Here is a 15921-nt window from a genome sequence, read left to right as displayed (position 1 = left end):
AATCGTTAGCAGCAGATACCACCCATTTATTTGAGCTTCAATCATGGAGCGGTACTAGATTTGGCTGTTAAGTTGCTCGTTTATATTCAAACTGTGCTGGACTTGCAGAAAGAATTTAAGCTTCTTTTTTGTGACCTTTTTGGGTAGAAGAATCGTTTCTCATGTTCTCAGAGGCGACAAGAAATAAATCCTTGATGGAACAGAGAGTTTTCTTGAAACGAAATTGTCAAGCAAAAGATCTGAACGTGGCCGTAGTCTGGTCACTTCGATTCTCGTGGAGCCACACGGCTGGAGAGCCTCACAACTTAAGGAGGACCAAAGTTATCTTTTACTTTCTGTCTAAATTATACAAAGAAATTTTATAAGATCACTTAAAACACTCATGTGAGATTCATATCCACGTTGTGTGTATGAGATTTATATGAAGATCAGATCTTATAAAAATTTCTTCTCTAAATTATCGTGTATATCTCTCTCTCACTCTGGGTTTGGCTAAGCTAGAATATCACTTCCCGTGTTGTCATTTAAGCATCTTTATTTCAGTCATGTATTTATGTTAAAAGATTAAGTGAAAAAATAATATAAGATAGTGAAAGAATTAATAGATAGATAAGAGAAATAGATAATTAAACTTAAAAATATGTATATATCACGTTCCCTTTAGCCTGGTTACCTTAACTTTAAAGCTTCCACGAAGGCATCCAAAGAGAGAGTCCACGACAAGAATCATCAAGAGAGAGAAACAAGATGAGGCACCACCACCTTCTCCTGCTCCCCTGCCTCATCCTCCTCCTGACCGCCGGCACCGCCGCCGGGTCAAAGGCCAAACCCAAGGCGGTCAGCCCGGGCGTCGCGGCCGATTTCGTGCGCCGCTCCTGCCGCTCCACGAGCTACCCGCGCGTCTGCGAGAGCACCCTGGTCCCCTGCGCACCCGCCGTGGGCCGCAGCCCGCGGCGCCTGGCGCGGGCCGCGCTCGTCGTGGGCGCCGACGGCGCGCGCAACTGCTCCGCCTACCTGCACGGTGGTGGCGCCACCTCCTTGGCCGGCGGCGCGATGAAGGACTGCGCGGAGCTGGCGCGCGACACGGAGGAGCGGCTGCGGCAGTCGGCGGCCGAGATGGACCGGATGGGCCGCGCCGGGAGCCCGCGGTTCGCGTGGTGCCTGAGCAACGTCCAGACGTGGGCCAGCGCCGCGCTCACCGACACCTCCACCTGCCTCGACTCCCTCGGCCAGACCCATGGTGGCAAGGACAAGGACGCCGTCAAGCAGAGGGTGGTGGCCGTGGCGCAGCTCACCAGCAACGCGCTCGCGCTCGTCAACAAGCTCCACCCGGCGCCGCACCGCCTGTAGCCTCTACTGTTAATTCCTCCATGCCCCCTCCATCTCCATCGCCATGTATGGATCGCTGCTACTAAGTAATAACAAGTGCTTGCCCAATTTCGACCCTGCTTGTGTTCTTGTCTGCGACTGACTCTGCAATTAGGATCAATCATACACGGTTGCTAATTACAATAATTAACCTAAATAGATAGCTAATTTTAAGCTAGCTTAGGGTACAAATTACAGCGGTGCAGGACCATGAACAATTAATGGCCTTGCAGGCAGGGAATAGGACCGACAGCAGCAAAGTAGGCGGTGGTTGGTCTCTTGATTGAAATCTCTACGCCGTGAGATCAATTCTCAACCCAGTCCGGATCTGCATCAGATGTGCAGACGCTGGGTGTGCTCTGCTTCTAGCAATTGTTACTCGCTCTGTTTTAAATACTTGTCGATTTTAACCCAACACGGTTAACTAACTTTTGTCAATTTTAACCCAACACGGTTAACTAACACGGTTACCCAATAAGGCAATCATTAGTTTTATCCCAAATATTATTAGAATGGCCATCATAACTAACTTTTGTCTTATGTACAATTGAGAAAGTTGTATTAAATAATTTGTCTTGGGCCCACAATTAAAGGTGGAGAGTAAAGCTGGTCAACTGAACTATGTCTATTGGATCGGCTCGAGACCCATTACTGTAGGCACAGTTCAAGCACGGCACGTCTCGAACCTAGGTGAGCTAGGCCGATATAGCACACCTTGTCGGGTCATGCCTAGGTTGAGGCCGTGGCACGCCGTGCCAGCACGGCACGGCCCAACCCAGCTGCGACCCCACCACGCCACCCTGCCTGGTCGCCCCCGCCCCGCCGGTCGGTCGCTCGGTCCCTCCGTCGTGCCGCTCCGCCCCGCTACACCGCCGTCAGTCACTCACGGGCCGGCCTGACACGGCACAATAGCTCACGGATTGTGCCATGGGCTATGCCTCCGGCACGAGGGCTGACACAGCACAACCCATTAACCTTACTGGGCCTGTCGGACCATGCCTTAGCCGGGTCGTGCCTAGCTAGCCTCGTGCCAAGCTGGCTCGACAGGCTCATTTGGATAGGTCTAGTGGAGAGGGTGGGGATAAGGAGATATTTTGTAAGGGGAAAATGGAAAACTCCGCTACGAAAATGTGGATTGACAAATATTTGTAAACAAATAAAGTAGTCAAATTGACAAATATTTGAAAACAGATAAGAGTATTTTATTTTTTTTAAGAATTAGCCACTGTTATTTTGTTTTTCAAGAGCTAGGTGTACCACCCGCGTGCTATTGTGGGTCTGTGCACTTATGTAGCTTTTGGATTATTTATCGAATTATTTTATTATTGTAATTTAGGGAGAATAAAACTAAATTATTTTATTGTAATTTCTATATTTTAGTTATAATGTTATTATAAGGACTGAACTACTGAACCAATAGTATGGATAAATGTAAGGTGATGTTTTTAACCATCATAACATAAACAAATTGCATTATTAATAGATCCTTAAATTGCATTGTATATAAATTCACTACAGGCAGAAAGTAACATATTCAAATGTGTATAATGTGAGAACCATCAAAACCACACTCGATTTAATCAAGTATGTCGGCTGTCCATAAAGATGAGCGCTAGCACGCACCCATTATTCGATGTGCAACGTACTAACACACATCTAAAAGACACCCTTCGTAGCCACATTTCGATTAAAACAAGAGTAATCCCGATAGTTCCGATATATGCATTAAGACAATACCTAAGATCAATGTATATATCATTTACAACAAGCACATCACACCAAGACACAATAGAGTGAAAATATCAAACTTAGATTATATATCTTTATAATTTTACAAGTTCACATGGCAAGCGTTAAAATCTAAAAATTTAAGATAAAGCACATGACAATCTTTAGGAACATTAACATCTAAATTGCAGTGGAAGTATCATTGAAAGAACAAAAGACCGGTGGCACAATTGCCTATAAGGTACTACCTGGGTTAGCACAAGTGGACAACCACTACTCTTGCCCGTTACCGGTATTACCGGGGTAAAAGTAGCTGAGCACGGCCCTATCCTCACTTGCAAAAACTTAAAAATAACACTATGAGTATGAACGTACTCATAAAACTTATATATTATGGATATTTACTAGTCCCGACTCCAAGGAGAGTGTGTGTATGGTTTAATCAATGAAAGGATATAGTCCATACCACAAACCCAATAAAGCTCTACGATAATGTCAAATGGAACATTAAGCGTGATCATGACTGAGAGCGCGACTATTCGAATAGTTTTTTACACCTTGCAGGAGAATACATCTTTACCCACACGACACGAGTCTTACCTCTTAGCCATCGTGACAACATTTTTCTCACCCATCCGCACATACTTGTACTGTTCATGAAAACATATTGCTAACTTCTCATTTTGTCACCACCCAACATGTCAAGACATGGTTCCTTTGTGTATCTTTGAAATCACTATGTGAAAAAGAGTCATTAGTGATGAGTGATAACTAGCATTAGTGACGGGTCCCGTACCCATCACTTTTATCGCATCACTAGTGATAGATCATTAGTGATGGGTGATGACCCGTCACTAATAAGGTCATCAGCGACGGGTCATAACCGTGACCCGTCACTAATATTCAGTCATTAGTGACGGGTTGTAACCGTGACCCGTTACTATTGACTGAACATTAGTGACAGATTGTAATCTTGATCCGTCACTAATGACCGATGAATATTTTCATATTTTTTAGACACAAAAAAGTCCAATTTTTTTTTTCACCCGAGTCACCCCAACACAGGTCCATCCTATACCTCACAAGCCACGCTTTTTTTCACATTATTTTCAAGTTTACATTCTGTTGGGGGAAAATAGACCAGCCTGAGGATACTGGTTGACAATTGCTATCAAAGGTCCCTCTGGAGCCTTCGGCCTCCGGACTCTCAGCAGGAGGCCTAGCCTCTAAAGGCTGCGGATCCCTTCGGGCCACCCCTCCGACACGTACGTGGCTTTACGAAGACTCGAAGCTATAGTAAGTCCCTCCAGAGCCTTCGGCCTCCGGACTCCCAGCAGGAGGCCAGGCCCCTGGGGGTTGCAGACCCCTTCAGGCCACCCCTCTGGTGCTCATACGGCCTTCCAAAGCCTAAAGATGCAGCTGGTCTTTGGAGATAATATCAGGGAAGAAAGGACACCCATTGCAGCCGACCTGACGCGAGGTGATGGGCGATTAATGCCGGTGCAAGTGGTGCTTATCTTGACACCCCAGCGCTATGAAAATTGTCCTGACACCCCCGGCAGAGCGGCACCAGGCCGCAACTGGCAACCAGCTCATCCCTCAGGGGGCAGGCACCACAATAGTTACCACGGTAGATATTTATCTTCTATGTAGGGTAAAAAGTAGTTATCCAGGATAAGGTTCGGTAATTCGGTCAGGTCCTAGATATTTGTACATCGTGATAACTTGTACACTAAGCTACGTACATCCTATAAATAGGAGGCCGTGATCATCTGGGAAAAGGGAACCCCCGGGGAAGGATTTTTCTCCTCTGATCAGATGTAGAAACTCCCCTTCTAACCAGTTGATACATGCCATAAGCAAAAGCACAGGACGTAGGGCTGTTATCCGACCAGGAGGCCCGAACCTGGTAAAATCTCTTGTGTTATTAGGTCCATCACAGACACACCCCTTCTCTCGCTCTCTCCTCTCAGCTCACTGCTGTCCTTAAGCTTGAGCTTCCTCGTTAGAAGATGTTCTCGCCGTACTCTGTTTACGCAAGACATCCTCTTGCGCCAACACGTTCCATGGGAATCGAACCTACGACCTCCTTCTCACGTGTGTAACCACCTTACCACCTCTTTCCCTTCAATGCATATAATAGGAACAAGGTACATTTACAAGTGGCCTAACACTAACATAGAAAAATGTAATTCTATGGGGTTGTGACAGTTTGTAAGCACTATATATTAGATTGTGATTTTTTTCTTAAATATGAATATAATACATATTTACCTACGCAATTTATCTTCCCTGTAACCTTAACTGTTCCAGTGGTACCTATGTATCTCATAGTTGGAAAATTGAGTATCATAGTAAGAGCTTGCTAACAAAACTTTCAAAGAACAAATTAGAACCATTTCATTAACCTAAACTGATGGCTGCCAAACAAAAAGAAAAACTAATGTTAAGTGCCTGATAAGCATGCATGAGTGTTTCAGGCATAGCCCTTTAATAATAACACCGTCTTACATTCAGAGAAGAATAAATCGACAACCACCAATCGATTGTAGTCTTACACATTCATGGATTTGGGAATACTCTCTCTGTCTCTCTTCATGCATGCTTTCATCATGCCATTCAATTCACTAACAAGTTGTAGTACATGCATGTTGCTAGGGTATTGGCCTGGCTGGACAGGGGCGATTGTCCGGAGCACGACAAATGAAACTGCATGCCGACTATCGCCATTCTGGCGGCCGCTACTGCTTGTTTCTCCAAGGTACAACGTGGTGCTCAAATAGAAATCTTCCGTCCACCATTGGCGGCTTATATTATGTGTTGTCGTAGTCTCACTCAAATGGCATGCGCATTGGCAGCGACGCATCGTGCTTGTTAGAGATAAAAGCACACTTTGATGAAGATCAGAGGTTGGGGTTTAAACAAGCAAAGATCCAATTGTAGTCGATGTTAAAGGAACGAAGGATTAGCGACTGTTATTTTGTAAATAAAAGATTGGCGTCGAGATGTACTAGAATTCAAGCTAGGTTACTATATGTTCAGACTAAAAAAGCCATAAATCATCTAAAGAGGGGGAAAAAAAAAGAAGAGAAACGATTCGGTATAATCGAGCTAGCTGATGCCTGCTTATAGCTTTTGTGCCCATGCTTATCCGATGCTTAGTCATCTCAACCTCCTTTAAGTCCCCTCTTTTTTGTTGCCAAACTGTTATGACGGCAGGCCAAGATCCACGCATGAATGCATGATCCATCCATTCGTGGAATAATACATCACCCATACTCATCCATCACTCACCATGTAAAAAACAAACAAAAAGAAACAACATATATGACAAATCATAATATGATCTACCACTTATCATAAAAATAATAAATTATAGTTATGACCTGTTACTAATGACGACTCATTAGTGATGGGTCATCCTAGACGAGTAATTAGTGATGTTGAAAACCTGATCCGTCACCAATGACGATTCATCAGTGACGGGTCATCCTAAACCAATCATTAATGACGGGTCAAATTTTGATCTGTCACCAATAACAAACTCATCAGTAACGAGTCTCTTAGGCTAGTCATTAGTGATGAGTCAAGTTATAACCCGTCATTAATGACAGTATTTACAAATACTTAGCTCAGTTTTGGTAGTAGGAAAGTTGTGATCTATCACTTATATACTTTACAGTCCTATACAACATAACTTGACACAACACTAGCTTACTACCGTACTAATGCCAGAATAATGTAAGGGCTACAAACTCTATTATCGAGTCAGAAGATCCATATTTCAAATTGAAAGTGTATTAAAAAAAAGCAAGTCAAAAATGTTTGATCTTCAATTAGATGCGTGTTCAGTATCAAATTAAAAAATGTTTAATGGACAACTTTGAAAGTGTTTCGAATTCCTCTAGAAGAAATAAATCTTGAGTTAAAAGTGTTAATTCTGAAGAGAAAAATAGCCCTATTAGACTATGATTGTGATTTTGGTAATTAATAATAACATAGTCATTAGGACTGACATGTTTGTCAAGAATATATGTTAATAAATCTCATAGATGCAATACATCAAGAAGTTACCGTAGTCGGGACAAAGCTTGGTTGAATTAGAGAAGTCTCAGAAAAAATGTATTCACCGGATAGTCTGGTGCTGGAAGAATTGAGCGCACCAGAGCTTTGTGTCCAAAGGCAGCTTTACCTCACCGGATTATCCGATGTTAAATGGGCAGAAGTAGCGGAGCATTGTTGACAAATGGGATGATGCAGATGGCTTCACCGGATGGTCCAGTTATCACCGGAGAATCACATTGGACTAATTCTTGCAGAGAAGAATCCAAGCATAGAAGAACGAAGATCAACTCATCAGAAGGTTTGGTGCTTGTGTTGAATACACTGGATACTTCACACCAGAGTATTTCCTGCAGAAGCATTTTCAAGAGTTGAAGATCGAATAATACCTCACCGGATGATCCAATGATAGGTGTTTTGTACACCAGACGTTTACACCAGAGCAATTTACATAGAAAGGGTGCAGAGGCTCGGATGGCTCAAATGTACTCACCGGATAATTCGGTGATAGAGATAATATATACACCAGAGTGTCTAGTATTCAGGATGACTTTGAGTGGGTTCCAATGACTAGTTTCTGAGGTTGTACTCACCGGCTGATCCAGTTTTAGTACTTCTGTTCTTACCGGATTATTCGGTGTTAACAACTTTTCTAAGCTGTTAGGTTAATGACTAGTGCGCGAGTTTGAGGCTATAAATACTCCTCCACTCAGTCATTTGAAGGTGTGGTTGTCTAGAGAAACCCATATACACTTGAGAAGACATTTAAGCGACCAAAGTTCTTAAAATGATCATCCAAGGTAATAAGCACAAGATTAGTAAGTGATTAGTACTTATAGGCCTAGAGTAAGTTGTAGCTAGGCGCTGCAGCTTGAAGAAGGGATCAAAGAGTGATCCTACCTTGTATCAAGTGGTACGTCGGTGCTTTAAAGTCTCGGTGACTCACCGGCAACTTGAGCCGGAGTTGCTCAAGCTTGTTGAACCTCCGACTTGATGTAGAGCGGCGGCAAGACACGTGTACGGGGACGCGGAGACCCTTGCCTTGATGGCTTAAGCTCCGAAGTGATCACAACGGCAAGTGATCGAAAGAGAGGCTTGTAATGATGTCTTTCCTTGGTGGTTTGATGGCTCATCCGGCTTGAGGTCTGGTGGCTTAAGAGCCGTGACCGGGTGCCGTCCGGTAGCATATCCTTGGTGGAGATCTAACGTGGACTAGGGTGGTATTTATGCCATCGATACTATAGGATAAAAATACCTTATGCCGAGTTTACTTTCTCTACCATCTTTACGCTTCTACATTTACATTCTTGCAATCTAACTTTGTGCATTTACTTTACTAAAGTAGTTTGCTAGGATTGACTATATGTTGCAAACTTTTTAAATGGTAGAATAGATACACTAAATAAATCTAGAGCATATTTAGATGAAAATTGGTATAGGTTTATCTTATGAAGTTTTTGGAGTCAGTTAGATTAGGTTTTTAAGTGTTCTAATTCAGCTCCCACCTCTTAGGATGTCATGGATCCTTACAAGTGATATTAGAGCTAAGACTCACATTTGCTCTACAAATTCTCTGTTGGATTTGCTTTTCATATCTTGCTTGAAGTGAAATATCCTAAATTCAAAGTGAAATATTTTTTATTTATTTTCTCTTATTTTTTCTCCCTTACGTACCATTAGAATAGGAACCATTACATATTTATGCTTAAGTTTGATATAAGAGGTGGTGGCTATGGATACAAACGCGTGTTCCGAAAATGGTGCCGAAACTTCTGAGGACGAGAACCCAATCTTTTAGGCCATTTTTGACCTTAATAAATTCGCCGAGCCCATAACTTTTTCTGTATATGTCCGTAGAGTAAAAAAAACGTCGATTCAGAGTCCGTATGCAAAATTACGCATGTTTTACCGAATCTTTTTTTGATTTTTTTCATGTTCAAAAAGCACGAAAACAGTTCATTAGTCATAGGTGACGGGTTATAATTGTGACCCGTTCTTATAACTTGTAAAAAAAGTGCCAGATCATAGTTATGGCGTATCACTTATGAGCTTTATTAGTGATGGGTCATGTTTTGACCCATCACTAATAATCTAATTGGTGATGGATTTTTATCAATCATTTATAACTAGTTATTAGTAACATATTTAGAGTGATAAATACAAAACTTGTCACCTGTAACGATTATCCGTCACTTATAGCATTTTTTCGCATAGTGACTTTACCAGAAAGAAACGAGCCAAAACAATCAACATCACTTTACCTGAAAGAAACAATACTCAGATTCTGAGCTAGTACGTATACTCATCCAGAGGAAAACAATACTCTTCAGGGAACAGACAAGAGATCTGAGGGGCTGCATCACTCGTCGTCTCATTTATGCATTGTTGCTTCTGAGTTGTAACACTATACTGTTCATCGTGGACGTCTAGGTTTACGCTTCAAGCACCATATGTCACCATCCATCTCATCTGTTACATGTCTCTTTCGTTGGTTCACTGGCAAATCGTCATCGTAGTAGCAGTGCTATTTATTTATCAGAAAGGCTAAATGTCATGCGGATGAAAATTGGGGGATAAATCAATCAAATTTATAGCCGCATGATTTATTAGGAGATTTGTTCTCACCCGCGAGTGGTTGCATGTCTTCTCCGACAATGCCATCATCTTCTTCGATAAGATTAGGGCTCGGAATTTTGAGGGCACCGGACTTTAGAGGGATAGCTAGGGAGGTCGGTCGGCCCAACGGTGGTAGCGGGCGATAGGCGGAATAGCAAAGCAGTAGGGGCAATTCTCGCTGCAATAGCGGAGGATCACCGGTGAGCGGTAATTGTGGCAGGAGCATCGAGCTCACAGTAGTTATGGGAAGAGGCAGTCAAGGGTGGTAGATTTGGTGATTATACCACCATTGAAGCTAGTTGGGGTGGCGATGGAGGCGGAAGAGCATGGATCCATGGCCACCGAAGTGGAAGAAGATGTGCATGGAGGCTAAGTTGGATGAGATCGAGCAGTAGAGGTGGTCACCGGCTGGCTACGCCAGTGCTAAGGGATTGGTGACGGTGAGGCAATGGGAGGTGCAACAGAGACCGGAGGGTGTGGACGGAGATGATGGTTGTGGGGCAGTCGAGAAGGATCCATGGGGATCAAACCCCAGGAAGGAAACGAAGAGTAATATCTGCAGGATGGTTGGATGGATCTGAGCCGTTGGATTTCTAATGTAGGGTGCAAAAATCGAATGTTTTTAGGGTGAAAAAACGTGCGACGGTTAATTAGACAGATCCTTTATTTATTGGTGTCAGTCAGTGTGTACAAATGATTCTGACGATACGTCTTTTTCCTTTTGTGGACCAGCTGCCACAATTAGCCGGTCAATGGATCCAACACGCCATCGATCAATCCTCAATGCTAGCTATTCATCTCCCATGCTCCCAGGCAAATTTCAAGGCAATTGCGTCTATATATATCATCAACAGCATCACTAGTGCAGGTTACCAATGTTAGCAGGAATCTGAAGAAATATTCTTGCTACTGTATCAATTTGCTACAAATGTTGGTTTGTCAGTGCCCATGTATGGATTTTAGACACAAACGTCGTAGCCATTGATAGCCCTGTGCTCATCTAAAATTCAAAGATCCGTATTCACCGTCGACGAAGTCACATACTCTTCTGATATTTTCTGAATCCACGTCACGCCATTCTTGTTCTTAACAAATCAAGTAGTTGTGTGTGTGTGTCTTTTTTAACATATAACAGCATAATACTGTAGCTTTATCCAGATCACCATTTCAGATCGGACAGTTCAAATTCATCCAAAGGCAAACCACTGCTGCTAATCAGTGAATAGATTGCTCGTTGAGGAAAATCAATTAATTCTAGACCAGCGGATCCACATGTCAAAATTTTCTCTATTCGCAAAAATACATTTTTCTTACCTATCAAAGAAATCTATTCATAAAAAGTTTTTTTGTCTTTTTTATAAAAAAAAATCTTCTAGCTAGATCCCGTATCTCAGCCGTTGCATTAAAAAGATTTGATTAGAAAGATTAATGACTTATGTTGTGCTTAGCAACAGTATTAGTCACCTAATTAACTCCTTACACCGACTGACCTGTTGGGCCACCCTTCAGTGGGCACTCTGGCGGCGCGGCTCACCGGCGAACAACCGTGGCTAGAGTTGAGCTGGGCCTCAGGGCGGCTAGAGGTGGTGGGGCAAAGCTACGAGTGCCAGCAAGGTGACCGGAGGTTGCTGGAGGCATGGCAGCATCGGGCCAAGCCACTGGAGGTGCGAACTCCTAAAGCAATTTTGCTTAAGTTAATCTGGCAATTTTTTTCAATTTGTGTTCTGTGTAGCCAATTTATGCTAACTTTCTCTAGAAATTTTATTCAAGTCGACCTGGGCTATTTTCTCACACTAGAAGAACAAATGCCTGGGTTGCCAAAGCCGATGAATCTCCATCTTCAACCACGGCTGACATCAGCAAATTCATCTGATCTCATATGCCTGTTAATCATTACATTAAAAAGTTTAATTAGACCCACTAATGACATGCCATTGTTTGCTTATTATTTGTAGGGTGATGCTTGTGAGAATTAGGTTAGGCGAGGTACCTCGTCCGTACTCACATTCGTGTTAATATAGGGTTGGCAACAGCCGTCGGCGTGGCTCATACACGAATTAGAGATTGAGTACAAGATATACAACTTCCATATTTGAGATATACAGAAAATCTAGCTTTCCTGACTAACGTATCTTGCTATATGTTCAACAATCTCCCTCAATCTTAACTTCCCAAGTTGAGATTGTGCCTGAACTCCATTAACCGGCAAACTGACAAGGGTTTGATGAAACCATCGGCAACTTGATCTCCTGTTGGCACAAACTGAACATCCAGTAATTTGCGAGCAACTCGCTCTCTCACAAAATGATAATCAACTTCTATATGTTTAGTTCTTGCATGAAAAACAGGATTAGCCGATAAATAGGTAGCACAATTATTATCACACCAAAGACGAGCTGCTGAAGGATGAACTATACCAAGTTCATTCAATAATGTTTGTACCCACATTACCTCAGCTGTTGCATTAGCTAATGATTTGTACTCTGCTTGTGTACTAGATCTTGACACGGTCGCTTGTTTTCTCGCACTCCAAGATATCAAATTGGATTCGAAAAATACAGCAAAGCCCCCAGTGGATCTCCTATCATCCAGGCAACCAGCCCAGTCTGCATATGAAAAAACACTTACCAACATGGAAGATGACTTACTTATCCTGAGTCCAACACCCAAGGTTCCTTTAACATATCTCAAAATTCTTTTAACTGCAGTAAGATGTGATGAAGTGGGAGAATGAAGGAACTGACACACCTTATTTACCGAAAAAGATATATCTGGCCGTGTCAAGGTTAGATACTGAAGAGCACCAACTATACTCCTATAATGTGTTGAGTCCTTTGGCCCCAACATCTCTCCTTCTGATATTGACATTTTTTCTAAAACAGACATGGGTGTACTTACTTCCTTGCATGTATGCATACCTACTTGCTTGAGGAACTCCATAGTATACTTTTCTTGTGTCATCAGAATCCCATCTTCTGTCTTCTTTACTTCTATACTAAGAAAGTAATGTAAATCACCCAAGTCTTTGAGTGCAAAGTCCTTCTCTAGATCTCGAAGTAATGCTGAGGTTGCATCTGAAGAAGAGCTGGCAACAATAATGTCATCCACATAAACTAGAACAAAATAGTGAGTTTTTCCTTACTGTAAAAGAACAAGGATGTATCTACCTTAGATGGAGTAAAACCAAATTCTTGTAACCTTGTACTCAACCTGGAATACCAAGCTCTTGGCGCTTGTTTAAGGCCATACAAAGCCTTATTCAACTTACATACATAATGAGGCATAGACTTGCTTTCATAGCCTGGCGGTTGTCGCATGTACACTTCTTCCTCCAGAACACCATGAAGAAATGCGTTCTGCACATCTAATTAGCGTAGACTCCATCCCCTTGAGACTACAACTGATAATACAAGACGAATAGTAGCAGCCTTCACAACAGGACTGAAAGTATCCTCATAATCAACACCATAGCGTTGTTTAAAACCTTTTGCAACTAGACGTGCCTTATATTTATCAATAGTTCCATCTGCTTTCTTTTTAACCTTGTAAACCCACTTGCAATCAATAATATTTTTCCCTTTAGCTAGTGGAACTAAGTGCCAAGTTTCATTTTTCATAAGAGCCAAAAATTCATTATCCATATATGTTTTCCATCTACTATCTCCTAGTGCTTCTTGAAGATCACTCGGTTCACCAGTGATAGTAAAATTCTCATACCTCAATGTGCCATCAGTATATACTTTTGGCTTTTGAATGCCTTGTTGAAGCCTTATTGTGGGCCAGTTTGGTGCAGGCGCCGGTGCTACTGAAGCCTAAACAGGGACGCCAAGTGCAGAGTTTGCCACCGGTGCAGACTCGGTTAAGATGCCTGCTGCTCGGTGTGCTGTTCGGTTGCCTCCCTGTCCTGGACGTGTCCTCCTTGTTGTTGCTGGTCAGACATGACGGAGGAGCCTGGAGTTGCTGCTACTGGTCCAAGTGCACCCTCGAGTTGCTGCTGGTCAAATGCATGTTCATCAGAATTTTGCCCCTGTTCAACATTGTTTTCTCCAGAATGCTCATAAGTGGAATTAGCTGGATTTAAAGGGAAATTCATCATGGATTGATCATCTACTTGTATCTATTCATCATGGATTGATCATCTACTTGTACACCCCCATGATCAAAAGATGATGCAGCAAAATTTCAGAGGTCAATCGAGCACCAGCATTCGGATTGAGGCGAGCAAAAGGGAAGACATTTTCATCAAAGACAATGTCACGAGAAATATAAACACGACCCATAGAGATGTCGAGACACTTAAATCCCTTGTGAAGAGGACTATATCCAAGAAAAGTGCATTGTTTAGATCGAAATTGAAGCTTATGGGGATTATAGGGGCGAAGGTTTGGCCAACAAGCACAACCAAAAGTGCGAAGCAGAGTATAGTCAAGTTTGTCATGAAACAAGAGTTACAAAGGAGTAGTGTTGTGAATGACTTTACTAGGAAGACGATTAATAAGATAGGTGGCAGTGAGAAAGGCTTCATCCCAGAATTTCAAAGGCATTGATGCATGAGCAAGGAGAGGCAAACCTACTTCAACAATGTGACAATGTTTACGTTTGGCCGAACCATTTTGTTGGTGGGCATAAGGGCAAGAGACATGATGAGTAATACCAATGCGCTGGGAGAAGGAATTCAACTTCTGATATTCGCCTCCCCAATCTGTTTGCACAGTAATAATTTTCCGATCAAAGAGTCTCTCAACAAGATTTTGAAATTCATGAAAGCGCTGAAAAACCTTAGATTTATGTTTGAGCAAATAAATCCAAGTAAATTTATTGTAGTCATCAATAAAGCTAACATAGTATTGCTTTCTTCCAATAGATTCTAAAGCAGGACCCCAGACATCAGAAAAAACAAGTTCTAAAGGAACTTTGGAAATACTAGAAGACTTGGGATATGGTAATTGATGACTTTTTGCTTGTTGACAAGCATCACACACAGAATCTTTATTTGACTCACAAGAAAAAGGAAGATTATTTTGGCTAAGCACTTGATGAACAATAGATAAAGATGGATGACCCAAACGACTATGCCATCTTTTAGTAGATGGTTTGACGACTCCATAAGCTTGCTTGCTTGAACTGGATGGGAAGGTTGGCAAAGGGTAGAGACCACCCTTACATTGACTGTGAAGAAGGGTTTTCTTCGTAACCTGATCCTTAACAAAAAAAGAAATCAGGTGAAATTCCAAGAAAGCATTATTATTAGTAGCAAGGTGATGAACAGAAACTAAATTTTTGCTTGCTTTAGGAACATGGAGAACATTATTTAGATAAAGATCACGACTAGGGGTACGAATAGTAGTATGACCAATATGATTAATTTCCATACCTGCACCGCTAGCGGTGTGGACTTGATCACTGCCATTGTACTTATCTCTCACCGTTAATTTGTCTAGATCACTTGTAATATGATCAGTGGCTCCCGTCTCGGTATACCAATTTGTGTCAATACCGTACGAGATGGTAGCAGATCTGGCACTCTTCTCCTCTCCTATGAAGGATGTGTCGAATCTCTTGTAGCACTTGATGATAGTGTGCCCAAACTTACCACAAAGTTGATATTGTGGTCTTGTGTCAGAATTGTTGGAGTAGCTGACATTGGATCTGCCTTCGCCACGGCTGCGGGAACCATTGCCGTGACCCTGGCCTCTGTTGCCACGGCCGCGGCCACCATTGCCATGACCACGTGAGGACGCATTGACCGAGTGATTCTGCTAAAATCCTTGATGAAGTTCAAGGCGAATCTCAAAGCCCACCAGCTGGGCAAAGAGCTCGTCCATGGTGATGGGCTCAACACGAGTTGCTATGGCCGAGACCAAGGGATTGAACTCAAGGTCCAGGCCGGAGAGGATGTAGGAGACCAACTCCTCATCGTCAAGGCGCTTCCGAGCTGACGCCATCTGATTAGCTAGAGCCTTCATCTTGTTGACGTACTCCGCAATGGACATGCCGCCTTTCTGGGTCGTAGCCAGCGCCATCCGTGTGTTGATCACACGTGCGCGGGATTAGGATGCAAACATCCCGTCGATTGCCTTCCACACCGTGGAGACGCTCATGAGCGACGCCACCTGGGTGAGGACCTCCCTGGACAGCGAGGAGAGC

The 15921-nt window shown here is 42.8% G+C and overlaps 1 protein-coding gene and 1 non-coding gene across 2 annotated transcripts; one reads left to right on the top strand and one right to left on the bottom strand.

Annotated features, from left to right (window-relative positions):
* Positions 1 to 698: 698 nt before the first annotated feature.
* Positions 699 to 1441, top strand: LOC133923388 (21 kDa protein-like). The gene has a single exon (XM_062368700.1). The coding sequence runs from the start codon at positions 748 to 750 to the stop codon at positions 1348 to 1350; it is 603 nt and encodes a 200-aa protein (XP_062224684.1). The 5' UTR covers positions 699 to 747; the 3' UTR covers positions 1351 to 1441.
* Positions 1442 to 15562: 14121 nt separating this feature from the next.
* Positions 15563 to 15701, bottom strand: LOC133925664 (small nucleolar RNA Z247). Its single transcript, XR_009910941.1, has one exon. It is a non-coding gene; the product is annotated as a small nucleolar RNA Z247 (small nucleolar RNA).
* Between the last annotated feature and the right edge of the window lie 220 nt (positions 15702 to 15921).

This window comes from Phragmites australis, chromosome 7, assembly GCF_958298935.1.
Source record: "Phragmites australis chromosome 7, lpPhrAust1.1, whole genome shotgun sequence".
NCBI classification, from domain to species: domain Eukaryota; kingdom Viridiplantae; phylum Streptophyta; class Magnoliopsida; order Poales; family Poaceae; genus Phragmites; species Phragmites australis.
Note: the sequence above shows the minus strand (reverse complement) of the source record. Positions and strands in the feature narration are given on the sequence as shown.